This window comes from Lathyrus oleraceus, chromosome 3 (genome assembly GCF_024323335.1).
Source record: "Lathyrus oleraceus cultivar Zhongwan6 chromosome 3, CAAS_Psat_ZW6_1.0, whole genome shotgun sequence".
NCBI lineage: Eukaryota > Viridiplantae > Streptophyta > Magnoliopsida > Fabales > Fabaceae > Lathyrus > Lathyrus oleraceus.
In genome coordinates, this window is record NC_066581.1 from 534,623,620 (window position 1) to 534,638,840 (window position 15,221).

Here is a 15,221-nt window from a genome sequence, read left to right on the forward strand (position 1 = left end):
TTCGAACACAATCCCCGTGAATTCAATCTTTTATTACTGCCGAGAAGTCATCAAAATCCTAACAAACTGAACAAATTCTAACAAACTATCCGAACTTGAAAATATAATCAACCTTAACAAATTAATAACAAATCATAACAAACTAATAACAAACTATTAAGATTACCTCAGACCAAACAACTAACAAACTCTTTGAATTAAGTTCTATAGTCCCTGCTCAAATGCATTTATTATTATTTTTATTATAATAGTTTTTTTTTATGAATTTTTTTATACTAATAGTTATAATAACATGATGGTGACATGACACTTTGTTTGCTTAATTATACATATCCTCTATTATTGTATATGGATATGTTTAAATTATAACTAATGATTAATTATTATATGATCATCCTCCTTCCACCAGAACCATTTTGTCGCTGACAGTTGAAATAGAGAGCAGCAACAGGTGATCCAAGATTATAAATTTCTGCAAAATCTCTAATAATGAAATTCTGTCGCCATCCAGGTGGTAATATAGTGTGTCTACAAGGTTGTTGAAACAGCACAAAGATGATACGATGAATTCCTGATGTTGGTCTTGGACTTTCATAGCTCACTATCTCTTGCCCTACAAATACAAAACTATATTATTTTTGAAGCTGAAATTGAATTTGGAGGAGTTTTTTAAAATTGAAAGTTGTTCACATACCAAACGTTGTTCCTGTAGTTGCTGGAATATTGGTTACCATCCTAAATAAGGATTCAAGGAAAGAAAGAAAAAAATTATTAAAATTTGAACAACTCAATTTTGAGAATTTTCATGAAATTGAAATATTTGAGTCAAAATAATAATAATAATAATAATAATAATAATAATAATAATAATAATAATAATAATAATAATAATAATAATAATAACTCCTAATACAATATTTTTATATTTAAGTCATTAAGAAGTGCTTTAAGATCAGTAAGCAAACAATTACATTAACTAGCAGCTTATCCAAAAAATAAATTATGTTGACAGGCATCATTCATGAATTTTTATTTTATTTTATGAATAAATTATTATATTGCTATGATCATGTAGAGGACTTAAATTTGGTTGCATTTGTCGATAACTTAAACTATTATATGTAAATTTTATTATTTGGAGAATTTTTAAAATGAATAGATTTTATTAATATTTTGTCAAAACTTAATTTATTGAATTTTAAATTCCATATAAAAATCAATACTTTAGAATTTATTCTCTCTATAAAATATTAATTTCAATTTTTTAATAGCAAAACAATAACGATATATTAATACATATAAAAAATGAGAGTCCCCAAGGATCAAAGAGCACCATGATGCTTTAAGAGAAACAATCCTTTTCAATAAGTTAAAACAAATATCAAAGTGAGTTCCTTTATTAAATTTATTTTGTATATTTGTCCTTAAAAAGTAATAAAATTAAAAATTGATCACTATAATTTTTTTTAATAATTGAAAATCGGCCCCTATGTTTTTTCAAATCTTTCAAAATGATCATATTTTGAAATTTTATAAAAATTCCAACACAATTTATAAATTAAGAAATTTATTACTCTTCCCATACAAAAAAAAAGAATATTATCGAAACATCTGAATTGTCTTAAATTCTTATTTTCTAAAACTTTTAAATTATTCCTTTCAAATAAACCTTTATTTCAACAATCTTATTTTGAAAAGGAAAACACATGGGTCCATCTAATATGAACTTCAAAAAAGTGTTTAAAAAGGGAATCTTTTATCATTTTTGATTGATTAATATTTTAATTTCTTTATTTTAAATTCAAACAGTTTTTTATTTTTCTCTCCTATATTTACACTCAAAATCAACATGTTACCTTACACAAATGACAAATTTTTAAAAATTATGAATAAATAGTTGAAATATGTTAGAGGGAGGGAGATCATAATTATTGAATTTAAAATATGAAGATTAATTATATTGTATAGCTAAAGTAGAAAGTCTGAAACTACAACTAAGCTCGTCATTTATAGTAATAAATAAATTTTATAATTAAATAATTAAAAAATATATAAGATTTTATTCTTAGAAACAACTTATACCTAAACACTCACAACAACATTTTTTATTTTTGGCAACAGTTCAAAGTAACAAAGAGTAGCGAAAACCTTAGACAACATTTTATACCGTTGCCAAAAAGAAAAGACAATGTTATGCAACAATTGCCAAAAAGAAAAGATACAACAAATTTTATGCTGTCATATGAAGGACATTCAGAAGCACCACACGTGCATGCCATTGAACAAAACAATACAATGACATAATATTTATCAAACCTAAACCTGTAACAAAATAAATATATGAATATGCTAAATTTCAAGATCAAATAAAATAAGCATATATATATATATGATTAAAAAACATTGAATAAAGAAATGGAGTGTAATTATTAATTATAAGTTACCAATTCAGGTATTCTCTCATATGAGGATTACAAGGGCTTGGTGCATCAGGGTTCACCATCACCTGCAAAGTTCCACAAACTCAACAACCCTAGAAACAAAACCTTAAATATTAAAAGAATTAATGTAAAGATTATGTTTACCAACCAGAGTGTAAAGAGTCCTGAAGTCATTTCCACCAACTTGAACTCTTGGTGGATTCACTATTTGAGAAGGTTTGAGCTCACCACTGTTGATCACTTCTTTGTTATTTTCATAAACAACTCTTAGAGATACTGAATTTATGAATGGATCTAAAACATCTCCAATTACATTACCAACAACGAGAGGATTCGATGATTTCATACGCATGATTAATAATGTTTATATGCTTTGATGATTTTGCTCATTGACTCTACTATGCTCATGCTTTTATATATGCTTTGGATTTCCCTTTCATGAGGTGAGCACTTGTCATCAATAGATTCTGTCTTTTCTTTCTACGTTGTTCTATTTTAATTATCCTCTTCTTAAATGTATTTGTTATTATTTTTCAAAAATGGACGTGAGTGTAAATAGGAGCATCTCTTCTAAATAAAATAATAGCAAAATAAATGTTTCTTGAATATTTAATATTCGTGTGTCTAATATATATGGACCATTAAAAAATGGTGGAAAGGTGGACCCTTACTATTTTTAGTAAAAAATATATTTTATGATAATAAAAATGGAAAATAAAATATATTTTACTCTTTTTATATTACACTTACAAATAAATATTTTATTTAAATAAAAGGATTTTTTTTTAGAAATAAAAAGTATTTAAAGTTATTATTATTATTTTACACTTACAAATAAAAATACATTTAAATAAAATTATTTTTTTATTAATAAAAAATATATTTTACTCTTACAATTTGATAGATATTGTCGTATTTGATAATTTAAAATACAATAAAACATATGCTAAATGACACTTTTTCTCATGGATATAGCAACACTTAGACATTTTTTTTTATGGAAACTATTTAGTTGAAGTCTACAATTTTAAACTTCAATTTACCTTTGTATGTCAAATCGATAGAAGCACTAACAAGAGTAGTTTAATCCTTGGCCACATATAAGATACTCTCTCAATCTTTTACTCTTTCGTAGGCACTACAAGTTGAAGAAAATTGAATTTATGGTCAGCGAGTAAGGAATATAAATATAGTACAGAATACACCTTAGAATAAAGGGAACACTTGGATTCCCTCACCACTCACTATTTACACTTGGCTATCTACACATTTAGTTTTTGATTTGGTCTCAACCATAAAATTTTATAGGAGAGGAGATAATGATTGTATCATCTCTTACACTTTATTTTAGAATTTGTGGTGTAAGACAGAAATGCAAAAGGACGAGAAAGGCTTGAGAGCATATTCATAACATGTGAAAGAAAAAGACATACATTATACTAACAAATATGGGTGTTATATATATATATATATATATATATATATATATATATATATATATATATATATATATATATATATATTGATATGGTTTAGTTTTCATCAAAATCTTGTTAATTTTTTATGTACATTTGTTGGAGGATGATATCACTACTACAAATAATACATTTTATGACAACGATTTCACCTCGCGCATCGAAAAACCGAGGTATAATTCTTGGACGCACCCTATTTTTTTTTGTCAAAACAAGTATACAATATATTTCGTCGGTTATTTGGAAAATCGATGTGTAAACTTATTCGATGTACATGCTTCGAATCCCAGTAGCTTTGTTTATGTTCTTATCTCATTAAAAGTGACTCCTTCTTGAATATTTTATTTTTAATCTAAATATACGTCACCTTTCACTTGGACTTTCCTTCCAACCAAGGTGAATTTGTTTCTCTGATAGATATAGCTTTAGCTTGTAGCATTCAATTTCACTTGTCTAAACAACACAAACATAAATCTAATGAAGAGCCCTTAACAAAAGAGCCTTAAACAACAAGAGTCATAAACACATACCATCTTCAATACGAAGATGTTATTTGTTTAGTGCTCTCGTTTTTTCTTCAGATATCAAAATCATTTTCTTTTATTTCTTTTTCAGATATTTGGTACGTCAAACATCACTACTTATGTTCTTGTTATTGTTGTGTTGTTGAGATCTGAAATCCTAGAGGTTTTTTTATTGTTTTTGTTGTTGTTATTAATGTTGTTTTGTCGATGTTGTTGTTCTTGTTGTTGAGACCCTAAACCCTATAGGTTATTTATTGACGTTGTTGTTGATGTTGTTATCGACGTTGTTGTTCTTCTTGTTGTTTTTGTTATTGTTGTTCTTTGTGCATCTCTCATCTGATTTTGTCAAGTTGAATTTATTATATCTAATGTGGGTTATTTATTTCACTAATCTCTCTTTGAATATATAACCTATTAAATTGATTTCGAAAATAATCATAAGAAAAATTATGTTGTATCTGGATCTTATGTTACACTGATTAATGATTTTTTAGCATTCTACAACTCATTATTATCTCATGTTGTTTTATCATTAAAATATTTTCAATACTTCTAGTTTTCGTTCAACTTTCTTCCATATTTGTTCATTTTCCAAAGCATCAAATTTTATGTTTTTAAGAATGAATCAGTATAAAAGAAAGTGTTGAATAAATAACTTGAAACACTGAAGATATTTTAACCATAAAAGAACGTGAGATGAATGGTGAGTTATAAAATGCTTCAAAATTACTAATCAATATAAGTTGTTCTTCAAATATAACACAATTGTTCATATAATTATTTTCGTAACCAATTTTGAGAAGTTATATGTTCTATATTGGGCTTAGTGAAATAAACAATCCACGTTATATTTAATAAACTCAAAATTGTTTTACCCTTTGATTTTTTGAGATAACCGAGGTGAAAATGTGATATATCTAGGGCACAGATCCTCTCCCGTGACTGTATAGTCCAGTGAGATCTCAACCATAAAAATTAATGTTAAGAATATAATAAAAAAATATGTATTAAATTTAAATGATAGGATTTAAACTGCACATAATCCCGTGGAAATTCCACTGGAGACAATCTATTCCCGTATATATGTGGGTTAAATGTCAAAACCGAGGGGAAACATGTTTTCACCATTTCAGAATTTCAAAAAGGTATCCATGGGGATCAAACCCATGATCTTTACACAATATTCGTCGGTTTTTTAAAATCAAGAGGTAAAGTGTAAACTTTTCATGACGCCCTTCGTTACCTTGCCTGTGAAATCGAGGTAAGAGCTCTTTTTTAAACGAGGTAAAATGTGTTTTTGGTAGTAGTGTATGTATTTAGGACTCTTCATTAGAGTTATGTGTGTGTTGTTTTAGGCAAGTGAAACTCAACTCTACAAGGTAAGATATGTGTATGTTTAACATTAAACTATTTCACTTCGGTTGGAAAATCTAACCGAGGTGAATAATGATTTATTATTGGATTAAATAAAATATGAAGGAAATCGCCACTTTAAAAAAAATATGTAAATTCCAGTTGTTGGGATTTGAAGCATGTCCTCTGAATTCGTTTATCCCTCGATTATTTAAAACAATTGAGGGATTATATGGTAATTTTTTGAAAAAAAAGTGTGCGCGTCTAGAAAATTTACCTCAGTTTTTTATTGGGTGAGGTGAACCTGTTGTTATAAAATATATTATTTGTAATAATGCTGGATATTCAAACCCATATCAAACAACCATTACAATCTAGAAAAACATATGAGCTGGCAATTTAACCAATCACAGAACGAGTACATATGAGCCAACCCACATACATTATAAACCACACTCAAGTAATGCGCTTGATATCATCAATTATCTCATAGCGATTAACTATCTTCCTAATAAAAACATTATTGTTCCTTTCCGACCATAAGCTTCAGCATGTGCCAGTCAAAATATGTGGGAAAATATGTAGTTCTTTATGCCCTTGGCAATCTTGTTGAAAGAGGAGAAATTTTGAACCTCGTCGTCCTCCCAAGAAGCCATAAACCATTTCAACCACAAAATTACATCTTTCCAAAGAACCTTGGCGATGCGACAAGAGAAGAAAAGAAGAGATGGATGTGTGTTGCCAAATATTTTCCCTTGTAGGGAGCCTATCTTAAAGGAGACAACATCCAAAATTTATTCGGAGTTGCCGATTGCCAAAGTCTATTGCAAGCGACAATGAAACTATTATCAAGCAACATCTTGGACCAGAGATTAAGTAGCTAAATGTACCCACTGCTGAAAGAGTAACTGTGTTAGGGCTCGAGAGCCCAACGAATGCAATCCCACAACTTTTATTGTTGCTCAGATGCGTTGATGCACATGATCACATCAATGGTCTGAGCTAAATTACAAATCCACACATTGTTATGCCATTCACCCATATTATGGATTAAATAGCTTATACATGCAAAGCGAATAAACTTCAATCTATTCACAAGAGTCTTTGCTAAGACCTTATACATGCAAAGCGAATGAAGGGGGAAGCCTAATAATTTTTTTGTCTAGATGTTAATTTCTGGTGTTTAATTTTCTTACATGAAAAATAAAGAAAAATAAAGAAAGATGTACATAATATTATATAGAAGATATAATAAAATAAAATATTTCAAATTATATTGGAAATTAAAAGTTACAATTTTTCTTATAGATATAGCAACACTTAGACATGTATGATGGAAAATATGTACATTTAATAATGTAAAATGCTTTTGTCATGAAATTTTCCAAAATGGTTAAGTATTAATATTACTGTGAGATATTGGATCGATCTCTAATATGATTGAATGTTAGCTTCTTGGTTTGACAATCCGACAAGATCATTAGCATGTCGTCGAAGTCTGTTCACATATTGTAGTCGAAGTATGCTAGGATTGTTAGTATGTCGAATTGGGCCTGTTTGTTATGCTCAATTGTTTAAGTTAACTTGTTCTCTGAGTTAACTTGTGTAATGGACTTGTGTGTAAAAGGTCATTAGTTTAGTGTGTTAGTTTTCTTATAAATAGCATACTAGTCTCTCATCATTGCATAACGCAAATCATAATTAGGGTGATAGAGGTTATTTTCTATTCTATAACACTTGTAATCTTGTTTCAAAGAGAAAGTAAAGAATAACAGTTTATAACCAACTTGTTGTGTTCTTCCTGCTTCCCTTCTTTCTACCCTTGTGGGTTTCTTGTCGATTAAGAAACCGATTATACTTTGTGATTCCGGTATCATTTTCACAATAAATTAGTGCGGTGAGCGTGAAGAAGATTCCATTAACAAAGTATGAGATTGAAAAGTTCACTGGAGTGAACAATTTTGCTTTGTGGCGCTTGAAGATGAAAGCCCTACTAGTTCAACAGGGTTGTTTAGAAGGGTTGCTTTGTGGGTTCTGAAGGTGTCGAAAACACAAGAAATGGGGTGTTTTAATTTGGTTTTAAAACCAATTTTTTTTACCAACTCAAAAACTCCACACAATCAAAAGAACAAAGAGAGAAAGACACATGAATTTTTATCCTGGTTCGCTTGAAATCAAAGCTACTCCAGTCCACCTGCCAATGTGATTTCACCTTATACACAAGATCTTAATCCACTATAATCAAACAGATTACAAGGAAATCACAAAGAACGACTTTCTTTGTATTCTCAAGGATCCAACTACAACTTAGTCTCCTTAAGGAAATCACAAAGAACAACTTTCTTTTTCTTCTCAAGGATCCGACAATAACTTATACTCCTTAAGGAAATCAAACAAACATGTTTGAATATAGATTTTGTATTACAAGTTGCTTCTATACAAGCAGATTTTACACAAATAAAATATGATCACTTAAACAAAAGTATGCACAACTTTAAGAGTTTTTCACGTAGAAACACTCTTGTAAAATGTTGTAGCAACATTAACATATTCTTCAAGTCTCCAAGTCCTACTTATATAGTATAAGAAAGAGACCGTTGAAGGGAAAATCAGGGATACCAAAAGAGCAACTTCCCACTAACGGATTAGTGACAGGTGTGAAGAATAGTATTGTCATTCACCCACATTTTTAGGAGTGGAAGGAATATTTTTAATTTGTGTTGTGTACTATTTGATCACGTATCCACTTTGATGTTATCTTCAAATTCATTGGCTTTTGATGAAAAGTTGATGAAGCATGCAGAAAAGAAACACAAAGCTGAAATCAATATCTTCAGAATCTTCAGTCAGAACCTTAACCACGTTTGCTTCTGGCTTGAGATCTTCATAGTCTTCAGATAAATAACAAAACTTCAAAATCCTCAGAATCTTCAGTCAGAACCTTGACAATGTCTGACTTGAGATATTCAGAGTCTTCAACTAAGTAACAAAACTTCAAAAGCTTTCCATTCTTCAGAAGCAGAGATATTATTATGGTAGTAACATGGCTTCTTTCCAGAACTTCTCAGGAGTGAATCAGCGCAAAAGCAAAAAGAACATTGCAACAACAACATAGCGTCTTTTAGAACTTCTTAAGAGTGAATCAACACATAAGCAGAAAGAACATTACAACAGTAACATACTGTCTTTCAAAACTTTTTAAGAGTGATTCAACGCAGAAGCAGAAACTGATGATGTTACACGTCATAAATTCAGAATCAAAACGGGCTATTAAAGCTACACAATAACAAACCATTAGAGTACCAAAATTATTATCATTAAAACTCAAAGGTATATATGCAGAACTAAATCTTGTTCTAACATTCTCCCCCTTTTTGATGATGACAAAACCATGTATTTTGATGAACAATTTTGTACAGGGTAATCACAGAAAGATACATCACATAAAAGCATAAATCTCCCCATGAGATGTACAATCTCGAAAAGATAAAATTAGATTGAAAGAACACTTTCCTGATTAACCTTTTTGCTGAACCAAAATGATCTTCTATTAGAACCTGGTTTGTCTTCATATGTTACTTGACCTTATCCAGAACACTGGTTGTCAAATTCAACACTCTGATGAGCTTTACTTCAGAAGCATGGTTATTTTTGAAAGAGCTTCAAAGCCTGGTTAAAAACCTTTTTGAAACATTTCAAGAGCTTCTAATGTTCTTGACTTTCCCCGAAAAACAACTAACAAAATATGCTTTGAAGTAGTTGTTAGTAGAAACATTAAAACTGTTTGGGTTCTGATTCACGAACATAAGTATATGAAAATCAAATATGTTTCTCCCCCTTTGTCATCGATCAAAAATACATAGACAAAATAAAATAAGGAAACAACATGGTTTTGTTGATACCAAATTCCAAAAGGCATACTAGTAAAACAATATTCAAAACAGAAACAAAAACACTTATACAAAATAACACAAAAATGCATAAATTTTGAAAAGCTAAAGGTTTGGGTTATGAGGCGGAGGAGGAGGCAACAGTCTGGAGAGAATCAATTAGAACAGAAGATCCTACTTGTCCAAGCGCTGTCTGACAAGAGCACTTTCTTCCTTCATTTTAGAAAGAGTCTTCAGTATTGCTTCAGGAATTATCCCAGAAGAAGTTCCAACAACATTTTAATTCTCAGAAACAATAATTTATTGTTCTGGCTCACTGTCTTGAGCTTGCTGTTGATCTTCAAAAGGAACTTGCTTTCCTCTGTCAATCTGAGTAGAAACATCTTCCATGACTACCTCAGTATGTCCAGAAGCTTCCTCGATCTCCTTTGCTTCTTCCTTAATTTTAGGAGCAGGAAGATATAATGAAGCACATTGTAACTGTAAGACTTCCATTGTAGGTTCAAACCTTGAACGGAAATTCCTTTCAAAGACTTTGTATCCAAAGTTCTTTAGATTTAAAATCTTGGAATTAACCCTTCTCTGATAGGCTTCCCAGGCAACATCACTCCCTGCTGGATTAGTGGATAGAACACTAGTCCACATTGTAGTGTGAACACAACTTTTTGAATCTGATTCAAATTTCTTTAAAATCTTACCAACATTGGGTTGGCTAGGATATATGACAGAAATATCAGTGATGTTGGGGTTAAAGTCTGGCCCATAAACATTTGGAATGACAAGAGAGGGATGTTCTGAATATTGTTTAACATTAACAGAATTAGATACATCATGCTCTGGTTCGAAGTTGAATAAGCTTTGGTCACCAGAATCTCTCGAAAGAGATTATATAGGTGTCTCATTTGGATTTTAAGATTGGGGAGAAGAAACACTTTGAGATGGTGATGTAATGGGTGATGAAAGAATTGGACGAGGTGGTGTTTGTGGTTTTGTTGTTGTATGAGTAATTGACTTTCAGAAACTATAGGAGTTTCTGCAACAGGTTCTAAAGTGGTTATATAACCAAGTTTTAGTAAATGTTGTTGTTGATAAGATAAAAATATTGGATTTGGACTTGAGAAGGTGTTAGATGGATATGTAGGTGGTGATGATAGTAAGACATTTTTTGGAAAAAAATTTCTGGCCGTAGGATACTTCCCATGAATGGGTGCATCAGATGCCTTGGATGACTGCTGGGAAACACCAGAAGTATCCTTCATAATTGTTGCTTTCTAGAGCTCACTAAGAGGCACATCATCCCTAACCATTTCCACCTTCTTCTTTTTCTTCGGTGGTTCAGAAGAGAGAGGTTGGCAGTTTGAAAGAGAAAATAGTGTGGGAATATTGTGAGCGTAGTGTGGAATGTGTGTGAAGTGGGTTTATATAAATATTTTAGTAAAGATGAAAACAAGAGATACGTCGTCATAGGGGGGAAACATACAAGTTTTAACCTAGTTCCAAGAAGGAGAAACCCAATGTGTCACGACATTATCACACATGCTCAGAAAGTGGAACAAATGTCACCACTAAGAACCACATGATATCAAACAAAATGACAACCATTAAATGGAATAACTATTCAGAATCAAGAAGACAAATCTATAAGATTGCTTTTGATCAGAACCTTTCTAATTCATGAAACTTCCCCACTTCAAAAAGCTCATGTCTCAGAATCAAACAACACTAAATTCTCAGAACCTAATCAAGAGTTCTGGAAGCTTAACATTCTGATAACACCTTTTCATTTTGGAAAAGAGTCCATATATAAAATTTTCAGAATGAAAACAAATCTATCCTCAGCAAGGGGTTTCGTAAAGATATCAACCCATTGATGGTCTGTATCAACAAATTTTAAATGGAAAATACCCTTTTGAACATAGTCACTTAAAAAGTGATGTTTAATCTCAATATATTTAGCCCTAGAATGCAAGATAGGATTCTTGGATAAACAAATAGAAGAAGTATTATCACAAAGAATATGAATGTTACTCTAAGAAAGCTGATAATCTTCCAGCTGACTCTTCATCTAGAGTATCTGAGTGTTGTATCCAAAAGCTGCGATATACTCAGCTTCGGCTGTTGAAAGTGCAACTGTTGACTGCCTCTTACTAGACCACGAGATCAGATTGTCTCCCAGAAATTGAAAACTTCCAGAAGTAATTTTCCTCTCTATTCTGTATCCAGCATAGTCAACGTCACAATAACCTACTAACTTGTATTCACTTGATTTTCTATAAAAAACCAAGATTAGTAGTACCTTTCAGATACCTAAATATTCTCTTAGTAGCAGTTAAGTGAGTCTCCCTAGGGTCTGATTGGAAGCGAGCACACAAACAAACACTGAATAAAGTATCAGGTCTAGAAGCAATTAGATAAAGGAGAGAGCCTATTATACATCTGAATAAGTTCTGACTTACCTTACTACTTACCTCTTCCTTCTCCAGAATGCATGTAGGATGCATTGGAGTTTTTGCTTGCTTGCATTCTGACAAGTTAAATTTCTTCAGAAGTTCTCTTGTATACTTGCTTTGGTAGATGTATGTTCCTTCTGAATGTTGATCAATTTCAATCCCAAGAAAGAACCTACTTTCTCCCACCAGACTCATTTCAAATTCAGCCTGAATTAACTCAACAAAATCCTTGCATAATAAAGCATTAGCAGAACCAACTATAACTGAAGTTTTGTGGTGTCCTCCTTTCTCGGGGTGGATTAAAGGTAATTGTGATGTTTCTTATTGTTCGAATTCCAATGACAGTGGTTGTGGCGGAATATTTAGAAACAACAGTGGGGATTCTATGCTCGCTTTTGCGGAGAATTTACATACATGATCTTCAGTTACTACAAAGTTCCTAGTTGTGATGATAGCGCTTGACATTTCCAAATCTCGTGGTTGGTGAAAGATTTGGATTGAAACAAATTGTTTATTGGTGGTCAAAGATTGCTCCAACCAAAGATTGATTCCAATTGGTCTTCGGAACAAATGGTTGGAGAGTACTAGCCAAACTAACTTTACAAATCTTATTTTCATGCACATATTTAGGGAAGAAAATTCTTGCGTTGATTTTTTTGTAAATATAGGTATCACCGCAGATTCCTTGATTACTTTTGATTCTATCCCTATAGGGATTATAGGGGATTTTGTAAATAATAGGTTATGTATACCTTTCTTTAGGGGGGTTGAATTAAATTATCCATTATTATTGAATTTTTCTCGATTATGAGCGATATTGATGTTGTTCTTATTTTTCCGGGACTATTATGAATATTATAGTGCTGAAAATAAAAGCAGAAAAATAAAGAACACTAAGATATATGAAAAAGTGATGTTGCTTTAATGTGTAACCAGTTACAACTGCAACGTTTAAAAATTAAACCTTGTTTTCGTGCCTATAAACAGTTACGTGTTTTGGGTAACCGGTTACATCTGTTTAAAAAAGTTAAGATACAACTTGTAACAATATGGTTTGGTTTCAAATGATTTTTAAAGATGCAAATAAGTTGGAGATGAAATTGTAATATTTGTTGTGAGCTCATAAAGTGATATACATAATGTAACTGCAATTAATACCTTTAGCTCAATATCAATTCATCTTTATCCAATGTCTTGAAGGTTACTTGAGTACCAAACTTCAACATAATTAATTTATTGAAACTTTAAGCTTTTTTCTTCTATGATAACGCATCTGAGCCAGATCCTTTGTCTTCACCAAAACATAAGATAGTGGTGGAACCTTGTCTTCACATCCATTTGCTTAATAATGCGATCTCCTCAATCAATTCATCAATTTTTTGAATTCTTTTATTTAAGTGCAATAATTTATTCTTGCATTTCGTTTATTCTTTCACTTTCTTCAAAAGAAGGCGTTGATATCAGATATCATTAACAACAACCACCTCATCCACCAAGAGCCTTCCTTTAAGGAAGGTTGGCTGATTAGGAGAGATAAAACTAGAAAGCCTAGCCAGAAGAACTTTGGAAAGGATCTTATAAAGAGACTCCCCAAGGAAATAAGTCAAAACTCCCTCAATTGATAAGGAGAATCAACTTTAGGAATCAAGGTAACAAAGAAGGAGGAAAATCTACATGGAAGAGACACAAATTGATGAAACTAGTCAAACATAACCCTGATATCATCCCTAAGAAGGGGCCAAAGCCTCTTGAAGAAAGAATGATTAAAACCACCAAGGTCAAGACTCCTATTTCCCTCACTTAAAGAAACCACCCAATTGATCTCACAATAAAGGTAAGGAGTAGTAAGTCCAATAATATCCTCCTTAGAGAGAGAACAGAAAACAACGCCACCTAAACGAGGCCAGTCATAATGTGGGGCTTTAAAGTCTCTAATCTCTAGGTTCACGCTCCTAAATGGAGAAGAAGATGGAAAAATCAGTAGAGTAAAATAATCACTAGTTTCACTAGCATTAGAGAGCAAGGAAAATAAATAATCAAAGTTAAAGGAGAGGCCAGCTCTTCACCAAGCTTCGAATGAAAACGCCCACAGATAGAGGATGATTAATATTATCCGCCTAGAAAATATATTAGACTTCTCCAAAGCCAATTGAGAAGAGGAATCAACATAAAAAATCATTCAAAAAAATTGGTTCAAGGGGGTGCCATTATCAGCCAAACAGCGGTGCGAATCACAAGAGATAAAAGGATTGATCAAAGCCCAACCCGAAACACGTAATATGTTGGAGCTATTTAAAAGTGGGTCATGATCTGAGGCCCATCCCATTTTTCCACAACAGCCTGCACACGCTCCCAATGGTGAGAGAGGAGCGAATTTATACCTAAGGGATAAGAGAGAAATAGTATTATTCCCAGCACCTCCATATGTGGCGTCTAAATTTTATGGGATGTAACCTAATTTTCTAGCATTAAAAAGACCTAAAAATGAGTCAGGGAACACTTTGTAGACTGGAATTTCCTTAACTAATGGAAGCTTCCTATCAGCACCAGAACCAAGATTTCCATGAAATTTGTTTTCAATAGAGGGACAACGATGGGTCCACTCTACCTTGTCACAATAGCATAGACAGAAACTGACTGTCGTCTGTCTTCATCGTAACCCCCATCCTCAGAATAAAAGAGCTCCCCACTAACCATATAGGATGTAGGCAATGAGCATATGCCATAAGTAAAAGTGTGGGACCCTTCAAAATATGAACCCTCTTCCTCATCTTCCCCACCTTTGCAACCCTAACCGACGCCAAAAGGACCAGGAGCAACTTCATTTTCTTCCCCATCAACGCTACCCGAAAAAACTTTATTTTAACCTAGAAAATAGTCATTTTCTTCTATACTGTCAAGCACACTATCACGACTGGAATGTTACAGAGCCGCCATCATCCTTTATTCGTTCCTAAGGAACAGAGAAATAATGATAAAACCTAAAGTTAAGGGTGAGATATTAGGATTCAGGAGTTGGTTAAGCAAGGGGAGGGTATTAGACAATCCTTACCTCCATTGTACTCAATGAGATCTTTATCTAATTCTA

At 31.9% G+C, this 15,221-nt stretch overlaps 1 protein-coding gene across 1 annotated transcript; it reads right to left on the reverse strand.

The window, feature by feature from the left end:
• Window positions 1-350: 350 nt before the first annotated feature.
• Window positions 351-2,808, reverse strand: LOC127130441 (protein TWIN SISTER of FT). Its single transcript, XM_051059447.1, has 4 exons — window positions 2,590-2,808; window positions 2,445-2,506; window positions 695-735; window positions 351-613 (listed from the first exon to the last, which is right to left on the reverse strand). Exons 1-4 carry the CDS (start codon window positions 2,791-2,793, stop codon window positions 384-386), a joined length of 537 nt encoding a protein of 178 aa, XP_050915404.1. The 5' UTR covers window positions 2,794-2,808; the 3' UTR covers window positions 351-383.
• Window positions 2,809-15,221: the final 12,413 nt, after the last annotated feature.